The 20878-nt window shown below is 43.4% G+C and overlaps 1 protein-coding gene across 1 annotated transcript in view; it reads right to left on the reverse strand.

Moving 5' to 3' along the window:
• Nucleotides 1-20878, reverse strand: part of LOC122800092 (prolyl endopeptidase) — a 1490953-nt gene that overhangs the window by 1312176 nt on the left and 157899 nt on the right. Inside the window, 1 exon segment of the mRNA XM_044069645.1 lies at nucleotides 4342-4463. Within this exon segment, the coding sequence (XP_043925580.1) occupies nucleotides 4342-4463 (122 nt within the window).

Raw genomic sequence — 20878 nt, forward strand, 5'->3', positions numbered from 1 at the left:
GAAACTGCAATGAAATGTTCCACAACACTGAAATGTCCTTTCCTGATTTTTATTAGGTATAAAATAGTATCTGCAAATACAGCCAGCTTTTCTTGACTACCATACCGATTTACATCTTTGACTTTCAGAGTCTCTTATTTTCTTTGCCAATACTTCGAAATATAGTGCAAATAAAGGAGAAAGAGGACACACCTGCATTTCCTCTGCTCCAACAGAACAGAACCCACCCACTTCAATTTTCGCCTCTGATCCCCTCATATATCCTCCTAATTATCCTTTTAATTTTATCAGGGAATGCAAATGCTTCCAATGCCCTGCCCATAAACTCCCAGCACACACTGTCAAATGCTTTCTCTGCATAAAGACCACCAACAACAGTGGTATTTTCTATATTTAGCTTCTCACTGGATCATCACTGTTGTTACAATGTTGCCAGATGTTTGCCTCCCATTCACAAAGCCACAGTGATCCATGTCTATCAATTTTGGCATCATCTTTGCCATTCTTTTAGTTATTGTAGGTAACCATTCTAGAAGCATGGTTTAGGATTGAAATGGGCCTGTATGAAGCTGGATCTGATGGGTCTTTACCCTCTTCAGGTATTACAGCCACCACCTCTTCCTACAAGAAAGTTGGTGTTTCTCATCCTCTAAAATACTGTTAAAACCTTCCAGATCTTTGTTTTTTTCCCCTCCTAGCTTCCAAACTTCCACGGGAATACCATCTATTCCTGGAGATTTTCCAGTTGATTGGTTATGCATCACTTCTATCTCATCTCTTCCTATTCTGTTAGTATCTGAGCCTCATTTACCTCAAATCTTGGCATATTTAATTCTTCCATAAACTTGGCCCGACAACGTCGGAGCCGATGAAAAAAGTTTGTCCCTCAGATCCGACACCCAGGCTCCAGCTAAGAGAGCCACTCGGATCCGAACTGGTCGGATCAGACATTCTCCAGGCAGCTGCCGGCATTGAGGAGACAGGTATCGTCAGCGCCAACCCCCCTGACTAAGGCTATCCTCGGATCCAAATACTTCGAACCTGGTGGACGGATCGGACAAGGAGAAATTTGTGTGAAGAAAGGAAGCGAGCTCCCCCCTCCAAAGGAAGAGTGGGCTGGCAAGACTCCCATCTGGATCAGAGTACAAATGAACCTCCTCATCATTTTATCCATGTCAACTTCAGATAGGCTTCGGGTGGATCTCAACAAAGCCATGGACTCAGACCTGGCGGGTCGAGGACCCGAGGCCCTATGTGGTGGTCATGGCTCCTCCAGCTCTGGGGAAAATCTCGGAGATTGGAGACGAGGGGAGTCATGGATCCTAGCCTGGCTTTTGGCAGTAGAAGCAGAAAGGTCTGGAGACCTCTTACATTTTTCTGGTCTGCGCTCTCACTCCTCCTCTCTGCCTCTTCTGCGCTCCACTTCCACAGGCTTAGAAACGGTAGGTTGAGTCCCTGCCTGGGAGGGAGCAGAGGCAAGGGCAAGAGAGGAAGGAGAGGTGGCCACAGACGCTGCTGTGACCGAAGCAGTGGAAGAGGCAGCCGCCTCAGTAGTGGGTAGAAGGTCTTTCAGGGCCAACTTAGCCCTATCCTTAATAGCGCATGGGTTAAAACCCGCGCAAATGGTACAGTCAGTACTCAAATATGCTACACCCAAGCACATAACGCAAAGAGTCTGGCCATTGGCTGGTGACAATTTGTGGCCACACTCAGTGCACATCTTGAAGATAGGCATGGAGTCAGCCATGTCTCTGCAGAAGAAAACAGCACACACAAGAGAAGGAAAAAGAGAAAAAATACTTATTTCCTACTCAGACCCACTCATCACACACTCAAAGGCACACAGAATGCTGTGGGGGGAGGTGAAGTAACATTACAGGAAAACCCTAACACATGACGCACCACAGAGGGGAGAAGGAGAGGGAGCCTACAACAATCAGATAACAATCAAACAACTATGAAAAGACTCCTTACTAAACAGATAACCCAACTCACAAACTCGGAGCTCAGTATCATGATGCTTCAGGCAAGCCACGGCAAACGTGATCTGGGGGTTGGAAGGTAGTGGTGTATTATGGGTAAGGGGAGGAGCTTGGAGCTAAGAGTAGATGCTAGTGGACTTGCCGGCTCAGATCTGATACGGATCCGGTACTCACAGGTTGAAGACCAAATGAAGTAAACTACTTCAGATCCACAATTTATTAAGCAGTTTCACTACAGAAAGAATGTCATCAGAATGAAGGTAAACATACCCATGCCCTTTAAACACATGATAAATTCTGAATATACTAAAGGAAACTACAAACCTTTAATGAATATTATAACTAGTTTTACATTAACAAACCTAAAAAGTTAATTTACTGCAAAGTTCTTGCCTAATACTTAATCACCCCCTCAAAATAGATAATAATTTGCTTAATGTGCAATTTAATTTGCTTTTATTTACAATGTCATTTGTTTAAATAAAAAACAATATCATTACTACCAGTCTTTGTATTCTTTAATATAAAGATATTGTAAAACAAAATGGACAACTCTGCTTCTTAAAGCAATTAAATACTATTCTAAAGGAATACTATTGCCTCTGTGCCTGTTAGCCATCAAGCCTCTTCCAAAGAGTCTTTAGACAATTAATTCCCTTGAACTGACTAGTCCCCAGCAGATGGTCAACAGCTGACAAGGGCATTCATCTATGCAGCCAGAGGTACGTTGTGCCCCAAACTGGCATCAGAACAATGAAATCATTTCTATTACCCCCTGGTGGCGGACATAAGCACCTGTGTAACTGAGGGGTGTCATACACCCTCCCCCTTGCTTGTATGTGCTTCTATCCATAACCAATAAGGGCTTAATGCCCTCATTTTTGCCATTAACAACCTTGTTAATGTATATTTAACATTTTAGGTAATTCTGTCAAAAATTAGTTTCAGGATCACAACAGTTTAACTTCTGTTTACATTGCTCAACAAGGCAAGGACATGAACAGTATCATGAAAAATATTCACTTTAGACTCGAGTCAAACAACTATGAACCTCTTGTGGTGCTATGTAATTATCAAAAATCTAGTAACAAAATGGAACAGTCTTCCAAGTTAAATTAAAAATGTTGCTTATACAGACTCCACCAGCTAATGAAGGTGCTTCCTCTTTCTGTTAGCCATTCAATGACCACTCAGCATAACAGCTTTAGTGATGCATTTAACTTCATAAGATACAGGGAGTTACTGCAGAGGATGAAGTCTATGAGCTGATAATGAGCAATGTCTTGTAGTCCTGAGTTTGATTCTCTCAGCCTCCATTTGCCTATTGTGAGACTCTCAAACCATTTACCCAGATAATGTTGTGGGGCAATTCGGAAACTTGGCTAGGCTTCTCAATGTTCTCCAGAACTGCATACCTAATAACTACATATGAAAAACAACCATCAACTAAGTCATTCTCAAATAAAATGTGGACTCATTTTCAATAAACTCAATGGGGAAAGTTTAAAACTCTAAGCTGCTTTTTTCTGTCTTGCAAATAGATATAATATAATGGCAGAACTGGGGTATCCATTTTTAAAATTGACTTGTTAATCAGATAAACCTACTAGACCCTTCAGGGATGACCACAGAGCACTTGCCAGTTAAAACACTTGCCTGGAGTAGTGCAGCAGAAAAAAAAAAAGACCATCAAATCCAAGACTGCAGGATGAAACCTGTTAACAGCTCATGGTTTTAATCCTACTGGAAATTAGAGACCACTAAATAATATAAACTCTACATTTGCTTCTAACTTACTCCTTTTAGTCAACTCCATCATCTTACCTCTAGCAGAGATTTTAATATGCATACAATTTCTGAAAATAACCACCTGACAGCATTCAGTGCCATACATTGTCTTGCCTGTCAAAGTGCAATCATCTAATGCAGAAAAACTATATAAAGACTGGGAAACTCTTTGCAAACAGGCTACACCATCAGTAAGATCCAAAAAAACGGTCACAACAGCAGCTGAGTAAAACACCAAGGATTTATTAAACTTGAAGCGCTTTTCGTTTGCCAAAATATGCAAACTTCTTCAGAAGTAAAAAAAAACTGAAAAATACAACACTCGGTTTTAAGACTATGTTTGAAAACCAGCTACACCACTACATTGTACCTTACCATTAGCAACTGCTAGACCGAGAACTTTCTTACAAAAATGTAAAATACTTAAAATACTGAAAAAAGTGACCCAGGAATCAATGAGCATATTAAGCGTATTTCAAAACCATGCTTACTGCAATAAAGTTTCCATGAGTTGTTCACTGCACACAAATGAAAACAAGGAGTTAAGTACTGAGCTGTCAGTCTTTCTTACCTCAGCTTCACCCATCCACTTGGGATGATCGGGGAATTCTGCACACAAAATGTCCTCTGTTTGACTGGTTCCTAAAACATGGTAATACAGCTTCTGATGCAGATTGCTTGAGGTTTCTGTACCTATATGGATAAAAATTAATTATACCAAGTGTCATTTTGTCAATTTAACTTTCTGAACAGAAATATATTGCACTATGATTCGCAACTCAATTTAAAATGCACAGACTCTGGCAGTACTGTAAGCCATCCTAAACTGACAGTTTTATGGTAACTGTTTGAAAATTACAAAAATATATTGCTATGAAAAGTGAGGTGACTTTTTTTTTGCAAATGCTACAGATGCTCGAGATCTGGATGCTTGAGACATGGAAAGTCAAGTTAAGCAATAACTGCAATCCTACTAGGTCGAAAGTAGGCATGCCCAAAAAGCGCACAATGCCAAAACTCCCTAGCACTCTGGACTCAAGCTCAAGGACTATCATGGTTCCAGGAGGGGGGCAAATACAGTCAGCAATGTCTGTATTAGACACTCAGACTGTCGGAGTGCAGGGATCACACAGCTTGACTTGACCTTTCAAGTCTTGAGCATGTATCTGCAAACTATATGTATACATAAATAGGAAATTATGTGGTCAAACTGCATATTTGAAGAGGTACTTTTAAAGTCATACATTAAGGTTCATTTACATAACTCAGGCAGAAGGTTATAAATCAAACTGGAAAGAATGTTGAGAGAGAGAGTCTTACAGATAACATAAACAGCCATACAGAACATTAAATTAAAATTAGTAGATAGTATTCTATGAATTAAAAGAGTGCAGGAATGGAGAAATAGATTTTACCTACAAGGATGTCTAAAAGTAAGGGCAGACAAGAGGGACCTGGAATTTACTGGCGGAAATTCAGCAAAGTAATCAAGATATTGGGAGCAAGCAACATGGGAGGGGAAGGTAACAGAAAAAGGATGAAGTTAGGTTCGAGTCTGGACTAGATAATGCTGTCATTTGTAAATATTAATGTAAGCCACAGGCTTGTTCTCTTAAATGTTGAAAGACTGCATTGGGTATTGAACTGCAAAAATCTAACAGTGCACTCTGTTGTAAGAAAGCTAAGTCAAGCATTTTATGACCATCTTTGATGTCACAATTCGGAGCGGATATGTCTAGATGAAGGAATTCTGCCTACTGTTTTCAGCCCAGAGTTAATGGCTAGAATTTGCATATATAATTTCTTTTATTGCTCTGGATCCTGACCAGCTGCAAGATCAAAGGGGCCATTAACCTCAGAGTCTGTTAGCCTAGGAACCAGAAATAAATGATGTAATCAGAAATGAATCAGTGGCACTGTGTTATCAATTGAAGGACAGAAAGAATGCGAGCATGGGAGCATTTGTCTTGAGAACATCCAACTCACCAGATCTCTGCCTCTGTCTAGATGCAAGTAGGATTTTAGAACTGTGTTTTCTCTTGGAAACAGCTAGGAAATAGGAAGATTAGACTAGTTTGTTTTTCTGTGATGTCAGAACTTTTGCTACTGTATTATTTTAAGTATCTCTGTGTGATCTCTGAACTCTTGACTAGCACTGTGTAGTAAGCAGTATTGTCTTGTGTTTTTATTATTTATTAAATATTTTTAAACCTTTCAAATGTGGCCGTTTTGTGTAGAGATAATTTAAGCTCTGAGTACATTGCATACATATACTGATACTGTACCAAGTCACTCCAAATAAGTCTTGACTGTATGGTTGCACTTACTATTTGGATAATATTGCACAGTATAATTGGACACTTTCATAAGGTCTTTTGAGTAGTTGATAAACATTAGCTGGGTGGTGGCAGTGATTTCTACCACAGAGTCTGGGTAAAGGGCACAGCTGGAAAACCTGCGCCTGCCTTCCCCAGGAGTGTCTGTGTGGTTGTATAAACTTATCTCAAAGTGTGTGCGCGTGTGTCAGCTACATGGGCAGAGAAGCACTGGTTGGACAGAGAGGGTGCGGGAGGTTTTAGCTTGCCCACTAGGCGAAGATCCGGACCCTATAGCTGTGCCAGTGGGGAGACTTATTGGAGACCTGAAGAGAAAGGGAGAAACCAGCCCCAGACTGACTTGATCTCTGTGTGCACTTAAGGGAAATTGTACTTTACTGTGTGCATTAGTTATCCTTTCCTCTTCTATTGTACTTTTACTGTGTGTGTATTTATTACCCTTTTTCTTATATGGATGCCCCCCACTGGTGTTAGTGGTGACGACTGAGGCTCCATGATTGCTGGGCCAGTGCACGGGGGTTACACAGGTTCATAGGTAGGTAGGTACTAGGCTATTGGGCCTATATAAGACTAGCCAAATGGTACCCTTTTGCCACTCAAGAAAATCATTTTCCTGTGCCCCTGTCAAGCAGAACCACAGAAGTGATCCCCGGGATGAATTTCCTATTTCCCATCCAATCATCAAGATTTTTCTTGAAGAGTGCTAATGAGGAGCTTTGTTTGATATAGATAGGTAGTTTGCTCCAGAGTATGGGAAGTCTCTGGGACAGGAATCTATCCGTCCAGCATGTTCTGTTTATTGTGGTGACAAGGTTTATGTCCCTAGAGCATGTAGCTCAGAGGGATTGGGATTTCTTTAAGTAGAGCATGTCCAACAGCTCTGGGTTTGACATAGCTTTGTATGTTAGGCAGAGATCGCCTCTGAGTAGGCGATATGTGACACAGTAAAGATGGATTTTTTTGAGACTGCCTGCATAGGGCATCTGTTTGAGGCCGGTAATCCTCTTTGTGAGGTATTTCTGCGGCCTTTCCAGTTGTTATAGATGTCTTGTGAGTTGCATACAAAAAGGGGCGTTGTACTCTATAATGGGTCTAATGAATGATGAGTACAGGGGAACAATGACCTCTTTTTTCCTGGATGAGAAACCTTTTGTGATGAGGTGTGCCACGCAGAAGGATTTCCTGACTACTGTGGCAATGTGATTATCAAAGGAGAGACTATTATCCACCTGTGTCCCAAGGTCTCTTATCACACTTTTGGTGTTAAGTAGACTACCGCCTATGTGGTAGTAAATGGGTATAGAGCTTTTACCAAAAGGGATGACTATGCACTTTTTGGCATTGAGCTCCAGGCCATGGCTCTGACACCAGGCATCTGTCTCAGTGAGGCACTTTTGTAGGATGTCCACATTGTTAGGAGTTTTGATTATGGCTCTTAGTTTGGAGTCATCTGCGAACTTTGTTAGCCAAAGACCTTCTGTGTTAGCCTGCAGTTCAGAGAAGTAGATACCAAACAGGAGTGGACCTAGAACTGAACCCTGTGGTATTCCACTTGTCACTGGTCTGACATTGGATTTAGAGTCTGCTACTTTCACAGTGTGGGCTCTGTCACTGAGCCAGTTGGCAACCCATCTTGTGACATAGGGATTTATACCTAGTTTAGTGAGTTTATCTATAACTCCAGAGTGGGGGATGGTGTCGAAAGCCTTAGTGAGATCTAGATAGGCTGTGTGAACCACCTTACCTTCATCTACGGCTTTGGTGACCACTTCAAAGAAGTCCATCAAGTTTAGAAGACATGATCTGCCTTTTACAAACCCAAACTGTGTAGGGTCTAGAGTTTGGAGATTACCAATGTCATTGTTTACAAGTTTCATGATGATAGGTTCCATAGCCTTGCAGACCAGGCTTGTCAGGCTAATGGGGCAGTAGTTCCCGGGGTCCATGGTGGCTTCCCCTTTGTGGAGTGGGATAACCGTTGCTGTGCACCATTCAGTGGGCATAAAGCCTGAGGTGAGGCTATGATTGAACATAGTACTTAGGTGGGGTGCTAGTTCGTTCTGTAGTTCATGTAGAACATAGCCTGGGATGCTGTCAGGTCCCATGGATGCTGTGTTCTTGGCTTTGGAGAGTGGGTTTTTTACCTGTGCAGCCATGATTACAGGACCTCTGCATTCTTCCGGTACAGAGATGGGCCCTTTAGGGGATGAGAGGGGTAAAATTAGCACTGAACCTATCTGCCAGTATGTTGGCACTATCAGTTACTTCTGTATATTTAGTGCCATTGTGCTGTAACTCAGAGCAGATCTGAGTATTGCCATTGAGATTCCTGACATGCTATAGAATTGCTTTGTGGTTGTCTTTAGAATCAGTGGCGATTTTGTTTTCATAACTAGCTTTGGAAGATTTTATGAGGGATCTCAGCTTCTTACTGAGGCTGACCACAGCATTCCTCCAATCATGGGATTTTACTCTTTTTTGCAAGAGGTTCTTTCTTCTGTTGTAGAGTTTGTTTATGGCAGGGGACCACCAGGTTGGCTTCCCTTTTTTTTTTTTTTTTTTTTTTTTTTTTGGAGTATAGCATCTTGGTTTTGTTAGGAACTGCACAATTCATGCACTCGTAAGTGCTTATAAAGTCCAACTGTATAGGATTCAGCAGTCATACCTCTATTGTCTGTCAGCATGGGTGTTGTGAAGTTTGCCAATTCTATCTTAAGAAGCGTGATGTTGGCTTTGGAGAAATTTTTTTTACAGTGGTTTCCCTAATGGGGGTGGGGATAGGATGTGGATGTCCAGGGTGATTTGCTTGTGGTAGGATCTAACCAACAAGGAATTGACCTCTGGTGTGGTACATCGGTTGCCCATATTGGTAATGACCAGGTCTAGGATTTTGCTGCCCCTGGTGGGGGTGTGGATAAGTTGATCCAAGGCGTTGGAATTTATGAATTCCAGAAAACGGTGAGCACAAGAGTTTGTACATAAGTAGTTTTCCCAGTTAATGGTGGGATAGTTGAAATCTCCCATTATTAGGGTGTTAGGTTGTACCCTAACATTTTCCAGTGCATCAAGAAATGAGGAGTGGGAATCCTGGGGCATGGTGGGGGATCTGTAGCAAGCTACAATTTGGATTGCGGTCTTGCCCAGAGTTAGTTGCACTTGGATAATCTCAGATGCCTTATGCTGAGCAACTAGCCTGGAGGTGTGGATATCCTTAATGAATATGGACACGCCTCCGCATTTTGTGCTTTGTTCCAGGTTAGGTGGCCGAAAGGTGTGGTATGAATTATAGCCTAGTAATGCAGGGGTGCTCTCTGGAGCCTTGAACCAGGTCTCTGTCACTACACAGATGTCGATGTTCTCCATTTTAAGGAGTGCCTCAAGTGAGAGCATTTTGAGGTTTAGACTTCTAGCATTAAGTAGCATTACCCTCATATTTTGCTTGCTTATAACTGTTACAGTGGTGAACTTGTCATTTGAATCATGCCTAAAAAAGGCACTATAGGGGTGGCAAGAGCCTTAGCCAGTATCCAGAATCCCAAGGGCGACAGGTGCAGGCCATCTCTGGCAAAGCATTGTGGTTTGTCGATCATGTCATCCCAGGCAGACAGATACTGGATCCCCTTAGGATAACACCAGAAGCTTAGCCAATTGTTGAAGTCCATCATTTTGTCCTTGTACTGTGGTATCATTCTGTGTGATGGCAGGATGCTACTCAGGGCTAGGGTCATACTTGCCTGGGCTACAAGATTGGACAGCTCCTCCATGTCTCCTTTCATGTAGTCCAGGGAGGTACATCTCAGGTCATTCACACCAGCATGGACAATGACAGAGTCATATTTGTACTTGTTGTGGAGTAACCTGAGTGCATACGTTATGTGGCGGATCCTGGCACTTGACAGGCAGCTGACAGTAACTTCCTCCTTGTTTAGCCTGGTGAGCGGAACATCAGTGTGCCTGACTATAGAGTCACCTATGACTAGAGTGTTGGGTATCTTGTTATGCCTTATGGGCTGTGGTTGAGTGGCACACTGAGTTTATGGGCTATGTGTCATTTGGGTTGTGTTGGGGGGTGGATGTTGCTTGTGTTTCTGCTTTGAAGGTCCCTGTTGCTTGGAAAGAATTTTTTTGAGAGCCTCCGCGAATGTAGGTGTGTGTTTTGTGTTTGTGTGTGTTTTGGTGGTGTAGGTTTTGAGGGACTATGTGATGAGTGTGGTGTGGTGCAAGTGTTTACCTTCTCCTCTTGACTGTCTAGTCCAGTCTTGGGTTAAGAGAGCTTTGCTTCCAGTTTGGCTACATAAGTGCAGCTCTCACAGGTTGTAGTATTGGGTAGTAGGAGGAGAGGGCTGTCTGTGTACATGAGGTAATTGCTGCATTGCCCCAAGATGCCCAGATTCATCAGGTAGACAGGACAAAACCCCAGGAGCTGACCCTTAGACATGCAATACGTGCTTATTTATTAAGTACTAAAAACTGTTTTCCTCTAGACAAGTGAGGAAAGTCGAGTGCTGTAGCAATTTGTAGCTTTAGTGTTTACAATGAGTTCTGAAGAAGTGCTCAGCTCAAAGAAACAGATTTGAGTGCTGAAACTAGAAAACTAGCTAGTTCTAAGAAACAAAATTAAGCTAGAAGTCTTCCCTCCAACACAAAAAGGCTTGGGGGATCAGAAGCTTACAAACAGTCCTGGATACAGCAAATCTGTATCTGGACTAGACTACTTACAGGAAAGGCAGGGCTTAGAAAAAATGTTTTTATTTATTTATTTTTTTTGTAAAGTGGAAAGGGGAAAGGAGGAGAAGAAACTGAGTTGGCCTTCTCAAATGTTCTTCATGGATTAGGCAGAATGAGGTAATGACACTAGACTGGGAGGAGTGTCCCAGATCAAATTTACAGTAGGGGCGGGTAACTGCAAAGCCACCAAGTATAAAAACAGGATACCAATAGGGAGGGAGGGCGAGAAACAAAAATCAGAACAAACAAACCCAACCAGATGCTTAAGAATTGTAGTAAATGTCTAGTTAATACCTCACACACAGTGAAACTAGCTATATGCAGACAATAAAAGTGCTATAAATAACTCAAACATAAGCAAAAAACAGGATACTTAATGTTATATATCACAAATTAGTTAGCTCAGAGCCCTTCCTCCACCTTCCTCAGATTAGCTCAGTGTGAAATGGCAGAAACACTCGCAAGTTAACTTCTTAAGTAACAAAGTTGAAACCTGAAACAACTTTAAAAAAAAGCTTGAAAGAACCAATGAGGTGCTTACTCCAAGCCGTAGTCCAGGCAACCCCAGTCAGCCAATGACCACAAACAATTCACTCGCACTGAAATGCTATACTGGCTTTGGCTAAACTATGATGGCCTGGAACATGTGCTCAGACACAGCCTCTACTAACAAACTAGGCCCAAAACACAAGCCTGAATATGGACAATGCTACACTACCAACACTACTTGGGTAGAAAAAACTGCAGAAATGTTTAAACAGATAAAGGATCATATCATACTAATTGTTTAGCAGTGGTGGGATATCCACAACACATATTAATTGGTTGGCAAATACTAATTGGCTTATAGTGGTGTGGGTAGAGTGAATTCCTGTAGCTTGAGTACAGTGATCACTGAAGGTGTTTTGTACTCTAAATCAGCCACGCAGTGAATACTCAGAGTTCAGATCAGAATTGTTTTATTTCTTTTGTTAGCTTAGTCAGTCAGGGACAGCAGGCAGTATTGTCAGCAGAGGAGTACAGAAAGCTGACAAGGAGCCATCTGGCTAAGATGTGCCAGGCTAGGGGACTGGTGCATGGAAACCTGACTAAGGCAGACCTGATTGCAGCCTTGGTCACAGCTGCATCAGAAAACAGCAACCAGGACGACTATCAGACTGGCAGTGGAGATGTACCACACTCAGAGAATGGACAGCTCAACCTTTCTGCAGAGGACTTAAAAATCCATCCGGAGCTACAGAGACTTGAGTTGGAGGTCAGGTGTTTGGAACTAGAAGGAGCTGAGAGACTGAAGCATCTAGAGAGTGAGGACAATGAGAAACTGCGACGTTTGCAGGCTGAGGAGAATGAGAATCTGCTTCGCCTGGAAGCTGAGGAAAAGGAGAGGCAGAGGCAGCATGAGAAGGAGATGCTGACTCTTTGCCAGAGTCATGGAGGTAATGCAGAAGGGTGTAACTGGATCCCAGAAGCACAAAAGGTCAGTAAATTTCTTCAACACTTTAAAGAGGGGGATAATTTTGATAGTTCCATTCATATGTTTGAGAGGATATGTAAACAGTATGATGTTGACCAAAGGCTCTGAGTACAGTTCCTGACCGCCTTACTCCATGGTAAAGCTGTAACTGTGTTGTCTAAACATTCCGATTGTGAACATGTTGATTATATTGCTGTAAAAATCACTTGTAGAATGTTTTAAGCTAACACCTGAAACTTATAGGAAAAATTTTGTGAGGATAGACGCAAGGCAGATGGAAGTGTGGGTGAATATGTTGCTGAACTGAGCACTTATTTTCATAGGTGGGTGAGTGGATATCAGGTCACCACTTTTGAAGGGCTGGCAGACCTTTTGGTAAGGGAACAAGCCCTTAGCACTTTGCCTGAGGAAATGAGGATCTGGTTAGGTGATAGACACTGTGCTACTTCAGATGAGTTGGGGAAGAAGGGAAACCTATAACTAGCAAGCAAGGCATCCCTGCACAGGAAAGGGGCTCCCAGTAACCCAGTAATGCTCATGGGTCTAAAGGAATCCATGGTGGGCAGCACAGACTGCCCCAACAGAATATGCTAGTAGCAGGGGAAGCCACTAGTCCAGGACCTAGGGTTAAATGTTTTAAATGCAACCAGTGGGGCCATGTGACATACGTCTACAGAGGCAAGGTGTGGAACAAAAGGTGAGAGCCAGTAAGTGGGAAAGACAAAATGCCAATAGTAGGTTGTCTTGAGACAATAAGGGTACCAAACTACCATCCTCCAGATGTCCTGATAAGGAAGGATTTGCATGAGGCAGTACCATGTGCTTATGCAGTTACACGCAGTCAGGCTAGGAGACAAGCATGTGGGTTTGGTAGCCTGGGGGGAGACCCAGACAGACTGCATGCTTGCAGCCAGGACTGGTAAGGTGGTTACTTCAGGGAGGGAGCTACTCTGTAGCAATAAAACTGAAGGTGAGCCACAGCTGCTTGCGGGTACTGATGTTCCCTTGGACAGAGGGACTGCAAAGGTAGAGGTGAGTAGTAGTACCCAGGCTGACAGTGAGGCACCACTTTCAGAGGAAGCCAGACCTCCTGTGGAGGGGGAGCTGTGCAGAGTTACAAAGAGAGATGGGGCTCAGCTCTCAGACCCTACACTGCAAGGCCTGAGGCAGGTAAGCTAGTGAGGCACCTGATTCTCAAGGGAAGGAGGAATCTGTATATTGGGACAAAGGGTTACTGCATAGAGTGGACCCCTGAGGGAGGGCTAGAAGGTGAGAGGGTACAGCAGTTGGTAGTGCCTAGAGCCTACCATCTGGCAGTTCTAGCCATAGCCCATGATACTCCCTTTGCAGGTCATATGGGCATAAAATGGACAAAGAGATACATTATGGAGAACTTCTATTGGCCTGAATTTCCAAAGATGTAACAGGGAGCTATTTCAAAGGGTAGCTATGGATATTGCGGGGCCTCTGAGTACCCCAAGTTCCACAGGGAAAAAAGTATACCCTAGTGGATGCTACATGATACCCTGAGGCAGTGGCTCTGTCCTCCACTGAGGCAGAAAAGGTGGCAAATGCATTGTTAGAGATGCTCAGCAGGGTAGATTTCCCAAAAGAAATAATGACCGTCAGAGGTGCCAATTTCATGTCAGACCTCTGTCTTGTCTGTGGAATTCCTGTGGGGTGAAGCACCTGAAGACCACCCCCTACTATCCCTAGACTAATGGTCTTGCTGAGAGGTTAAACTTTACAATCAAGTCCATGCTACAGGCATTTGCAGACCAGTTTAAGGAGGAGTGAGACAAATATTTGCCCCATCTGTTTGCTTACAGGGAGGTTCCCCAGGAATCCAAAGGGTTTTCACCCTTTGAGTTGTTGTATGGGCATAAGGCGAGGGGGATCTCTAGATTTAATTTGTGATGACTGGGAAGTGGAGTGTGAATCGCACTAGGAGTCTGTTGTGGCATATGTCCTAAACCTAAGGACAAGGCTCAGGGAATTCATGGGCTTGGCCCAGGAGAATCTGGCAGGACACAAAAAGGTATGGTATGACAGGAATGCTCAAGCTAGGGAGTATGCTGTAGGGCAGCAGGTAATGGTTCACATTCCTGTCAAGACACAACAAGCCGAAAGCAGCATGGGCGGGACCCTACAAGGTGGTAAGAAAGGTAACTGATGTTATCTACATGGTAGAACTACTAGTCAGGAGCACAAATTTACCATGTTAATATGATAAAACCTTACCATGATAGGGAGGCCCCTTGTGCTGAGCATTTGCAGTGGATTGCAGGAGGAATCTGCGGGAGATCTGGTGACTGATCTCCTCGGTGAGGACACCTCAGTGGAATGGGTAGCAATGTCCGAGCAGCTATCTTCTACCCAGGTGTGAGAAATCCTAGCAGTGTTACAGGACTTTGGGGACATGTACACTGGGAAACCAGGGTGCACCCACCTGGTGCAGCACCAGGTGGATACAGGACCCCAAAGGCCTATTAGGCAGGCCCCTTATAGGGTGCCTGAGAGTGTCAGACTCTGAGGGAAGAGATACAGGAGATGTTGGAACTAGGGGTAATTCAAGAGTCCAACAGTCCCTGGAGCTCCCCAGTGGTGCTGGTGCCAAAGTAGGATAGCAGCACCAGGTACTGTGTGGACTACAGGAAATTAAATAGTAACAGAGTCAGATGCTTACCCTATGCCTAGGACAGATGAGGACCTAGAGCAGCTGGGTAGGCTTAGGTATCTTACAACAATTGATCTTACCAAGGGTTACTGGCAGGTGCCCTTGACTCCCAGTGCTAGAGAGAAGTCAGCCTTTGTGACTCCTTTTGGTTTGTGTGATTTCACAAAGATGCCCTTTGGGATGAAAAATGCCCCACCAATTTTCCTGAGGCTGGTAGATCATATCCTAGCAGGAGAGTTTGCCCTTGCTTATCTAGATGATATTGCCATCTACAGCCATTCCTGGCAAGAGTACCTTCAGCATGTCAGGGAGGTGCTGGGCAGACTAGAGAGAGCAGGGCTGACCATTAAGCCGAGCAAATGTCAGCTAGGTATGGCACAGGTCTCCTACCTGGGACAGAGTGGGGAGTGGTAAGATCAGTCCAGAACCTGCCAAAGTGGAAGCCATTCAGGCATGGCCCTGCACCTGTTACCAAAAAGCAGGTGAGGACATTCTTAGGGACAGCAGGGTACTACAGAAAGTTCATCCCCAGTTATAGTACCATAGCTGCTCCCCTCACAGACCTGACAAGGAAGAACAGGTCAGATGAGGTAGTGTGGACCATAGCATGTGAGCAGGCATTCCAAAAGCTTTGGGAGGACCCCCCCCCCCGTGTTAGCCAGTCCAGATTACAGCAAAGAATTTGTTGTGCAGGAGGATGCTTCGAACCATGGGGTGGGGGCTGTACTTCGCCAGATTTCTTCAGAGGAAGAGCAGCACCCAGTAGATTATCTCAGTCGTAGGATCCAACCCAGGGAAGAAATGCTACGCAGCTGTAGAAGAGGAATGTCTAGCCATAGTGTGGGCACTGCAGAAACTTCAGCCTTATCTGTATGGAAGAGAATTCACTGTGGTGACAGATCACAACCCCTTAACATGGTTACACAGAGCCAGCCAGCAAAATGCCAAATTGCTAAGATGGAGACTAGGGTTGCAAGCATACATGTCAGTGCAGCACTGCAGTGGGATTAGCAATGCCAACGCAGAAGGGCTCTCAAGACAGGGAAAGGGGTAAGGTATACTCAGATGGACCTAACCCTCTCCAGCACTGTTTCCCAAGGGTCACTTGAAAAACTAGCGTGAATTCTTCGGGGGGGGGGGGGTTGTGAAGATAGGTGAAGGCTGCCAGCCTAGCCAGATAGAATTTTGTAGATAATGGTGTCATTTTTTAATATTAATGTAAGCCACTGGCTTGGTCTCTTAAATGTGAAAAGACTGTACTGGACATTGAACTGCAAAAATGTAACAGTGCACTCTGCTGTAAGAAAGCTAAGTCAAGCATTTTATGACCGTCTTTGATGTCAAAATTTAGAGCCGATATGTCTCGATGAAGGAATTCTGTCTATTGTTTTCAGGCCAGAGTTAATGGCTAGAATTTTGCATGTATAATTTCTTTTATTGCTCTGGTTCCTGACCAGCTGCAAGATCAAAGGTGCCATAACCTCCGAGAGTCTGTTAGACTGGGAACCAGAAAGAAATGATGTAATCTGAAATGAAGCAATGGTACTGTGTTATCAGTTTAAGGACAGAAAAAAATGAGAGCATTTTCTTGAGAACATCCGACTTCACCAGATCTCTGCCTGTATCTAGATGTAAGGAGGATTTCAGAACTGTGTTTTCTCTTAGAAACAGCTAGGAAATAGGAAGATCAGACTAGTTTGATTTTCTGTGATGTCAGAACTTTTGTTACTGTATTATTTTAAGTATTTCCCTGTGATCTCTGAACTCTTGACAAGCACTGTGTAGTAAGTATTATCTTGTGTTATTAATTATTAAATATTTTTAAACCTTTCAACTGTGACTGTTTTGTGTAGAGATAATTTAAGCTCCAAGAGTACATTACATGTATATAGTGAAATTGTACCAAGTCACTCCAATAAGTCTTGGCTGTTTGGTTGTACTTACCATTTGGATAATAATCTTGCACAGTGTATTTGGACACTTTCATAAAGGCCTTTGAGTAGCTGACAAATATTAGCTGGGTGGTGGCAGTGATTTCTACCATATATTCTGGGTAAAAGGGGCACATCTGGAGAACCTGTACCAGCCATCCCCAGGAGTGTCTGTGTGGTTGTATAATCTCTTATCTGAAAGTGTGTGTGTGTCAGCTACTTGGGCAGGGACACAAAGCACTGGTTGGACAGAGAGGGTACTGGAGGTTTTAGCTTGCCTACTAGGTGGAGAACTGGACCCTATAGCTGTGCCAGTGGGGAATCTTATTGGGGACCTGGAGAGAAAGGAAAAAACCAGACCCAGACTGACTGTGTGCTCTTAAGGGAAATTGCACTTTACTGTGTGTGTATTTATTACCCTTTTTCCTATATGGACGCCCCTCACTGGTGTTAGTGGTGAGGATGGAAGCTCCTTGATTGCTGGCCCACTGCACGGGTGTCACAGTTAGAAAGGATTGGGGAAAAGAAAGGCAATTTACAAAGAAACAATGTGAAGAAATCTGCAGGGCTCCCAGCTATGCAACAAAGTCCAGAAAGTTAAGATTTTCTCCATTGAAGTATCTGCACTAGGTACTTTTATACCCAGTGTAGATTTCAGAGGACTTTTTTTTTTCTCATGCAGCAAATGTTGAATGTGTGATGGGAAAAAAACAGAAGCAGAGAAAAAGAAGTTATGTACCTACCATAACGTTCCATGTTAGTTGTCTTCATCTCGCCTTCCTTCTTGCTGGTTGGGATCGGAGCCAATCCTCGGCTCCAACTCGGCCATCTTCAATAACCCGAGAGCTGTTTACTGGCTCGAGGCAACCCCTTACCCCATAATGCCTATATAGCTACCCAGATCTTGTTGGAAATAGCTAACACAAGACATAACATAATAATTCTGTCAAGAACCAGTTGACTATACCTGCTATATTCTCTTAGGTCAAAGAGAGGACACAAGAAAACACACAGCCAGTGAAACAGAACAAAAACTCCTCTTGGTCCCTTAGGACAGGGGGATGGAGGGTAGGATGCAAGAAGGAAGGCGAGATGAAGACAACTAACATGGAACGTTATGGTAGGTATATAACTTCTTTATGTTAAATTGTCTATCTCGCCTTCATTCTTGCTGGTTGGGACAGCGTCCCTAGCACCTAACATCCTGGGTGGCTCAGTGGAACAGACTCTTCAGAACAGTGGAACCAAAGTCAGCTCTGCTCCTGGAGATCATATCCAATTTGTAATGAGAAATAAAGGTATGAGGGTTTGCCCACATGCAGCTGCACAGATAGAATTCCATGGGCAATCTAGACTGGAAGGCTGGAAGGCTACAGAGGTGGCCAAGGCCCTAGTAGTAGAATGACCTTTTGGTTTAATAGGTAACTGTTTGTTCCTCAACTGATAAATGAAAGTAATAGTGTGCGACAAAGCCCTTGAAGGGCTTGCAACACCAGGAGCACGGCTCTCATTTCCAGGACATTTATATGCAGATGGTACTCGTGAGGTTGCCATGTGCCTTGGACTGTCCTGCCCAGATAATGCCCCCCCCCCCATCAGGGATGCGTCTGTCGTCACTGTGGCTACCGGAGGGGTTGTATGAAAAGTCTGCCCTGAGTAACTAGTGGGGAGACCATCCACCAAGAAAGATGCCTTTTGCATGCGTCCGTGATCATGATCTCGTATGTCATGGGTAGCTCTTGGAAAGACCACTGCATGAACAGAAGTCACTGAAGAATCTTCATATGAAAGCTTGCCAGTGGGATTAGGAGAATGGCTGCTGCCATGGAGCAGAGAGTTTGAAGGACGTACCTGACTTGGATCCTTTTATTCTGCATCAGAACCTGTACCTGCTGACGAATTGCGGACACCCTTTCTGGTGGCAGCCTTGCAAACATATCCCTTGTGTCCAAGTCTGCTCCTATATAAGTGATAGATTGACAGGGCAATAAGGCAGATTTTTTCAAAATTTATCATAATGCTGAGCTGTGAGCAGATTGAGATTGTGCAGATAGAACAAGAGTCCTGCAGGTGCTCAGCACCTAAACAATAGACACAAGAAGTGTGCCCATCTGTCAGACATTTTCTGACAGCATGAGTCACACTTCTTGAACCCAGAAACCTTGGATTCCTTTGACATCCTTGAAAGTAAGAAAAAACAATCACAATAACAACCAGAAGCCAAATACAGTCTACAAAAAACACACTACTATAAGGACTATAGCTAAAGGTTTTTTTTTTTTTTTTTTTTTTTTTTTAGAGAATAGGAAAGCCTCTAACTTAAACGGCCTATAAGAGAAAGGTAGAAGGAAAGCCTCTAACTTAAACGGCTAACCTGGCAAGAAGAGGTGGGGGGGTGGGGTGGGGGAGAACTCTAAGTTAAACGAGTTCTACAAGAAAAAAAGAGGGATACTACAAACTAACAAGCTGTCAACACAAGGCTATCATTAACAATAAAAAAACTAGAATGGTTGAAATCTAGTGAAGAAAGTTATACAACAAACTTTATACGAGCCTGAGCCAGAAAAACGACACCTCACAGCTGAAGTGGCAAACGAGATCTGGGTAGCTATCTCTAGGCATTATGGGATAAGGGGTAGCCTCGAGCCAGTAAACCGCTCTCGAGCTATTGAAGATGGCCGAGTCAGAGCTGAGGATCGGCTCCGATCCCAACCAGCAAGAACGAAGGCGAGACAGACAACTTAACATCACATTTTTGGGGTGTAAGGCACTGGCAGAAAATTCCCTACAGAGCACTTTGTCAAAAATGTTGGTGGGAGCTGTGATGCCCGTGCCCTGGCACAGCAATCAAGGAGCCTCAATCCTTACCACTGACACCAGAGAGGGCGACTCCTAGAAGAGGAAAGTATAACTAATACACACAGTAAAGTACAATTTCCCTTACGTGCGCACAGAGATCACAGTCAGTCTGGGGCTGGTTGCTCCATTGCTCACCAGGTCCCCAATAAAAGACTCCCCACTGGCACAGCTATAGGGTCCAGATCCCCACTGGCACAGCTATAGGGTCCAGATCTCAGCCTAGCTGGCAAGCTAACCTCCAGTACCCTCTCTGTCCAACCAGTGCTTCACGTCCCTGCCCAGGTAGGTGACACATACACCCATACCTTTGAGATATGTATACAACTTCACAGACACTCCTGGGAAAGGCTGACACAGATTCTCCAGCTGTGCCCCTTTACCCAGACTATACGGTAGTAATTTCTGCCACCACCTGCTAATATTTATCAGCTACTAAAAGGCCCTTAAAAGGGTGCCCAATTATTACCATGCAATATTACTATCAAATTGATAATGTGAGTATTCAGTCTAAGGCTTATTTTAGAGTGGCCTATTACAATGAGCTCTATAAATATGCAATGTACTCTAGAGCCTACTTCTCTATACAAACCAGCCACAGGTAAAGGCTTTTAAAATATTTAATAATAAATAATTAAAACATAAGATAATACTACTATACCACAGAGATATCTAAGAGTTCAGAGATCACACAGAAACTTAAAATACAGTAGAACAGGTCTGATGTCAAAGAAAAACACAATCTAACTTGCTAATCTTTAGCTATTCTTAAGAGAAAACACAGTGCTATAATCTTACTTGCATACATAAATAGCATAATAAGCAGTGCTGGGTTGATGGTCCAAGACAAACGCTTTAGTCTCTCATTGAACAATAGTTTTTAAACACTAACCAACAGCTCTGCTGAGGCCCTCCCAAATTGCATCATTTTGACACTTAGGTTTTCTCAGTATTCACATTACATAATCTTGACACTCAGTTCCCAGGCAAACAAACTGCATTATTTAGCAAGCTAACACCTGCTCAGGAAACTACAACAATACAAAGCATTTCACATATACACTCTAGCAGAAACCAGAGCAATAAAGCACCTTCCACATGTAAAT

Source organism: Protopterus annectens, chromosome 1.part0, assembly GCF_019279795.1.
Source record: "Protopterus annectens isolate FY-2018-M chromosome 1.part0, PAN1.0, whole genome shotgun sequence".
Taxonomy (NCBI): domain Eukaryota; kingdom Metazoa; phylum Chordata; order Ceratodontiformes; family Protopteridae; genus Protopterus; species Protopterus annectens.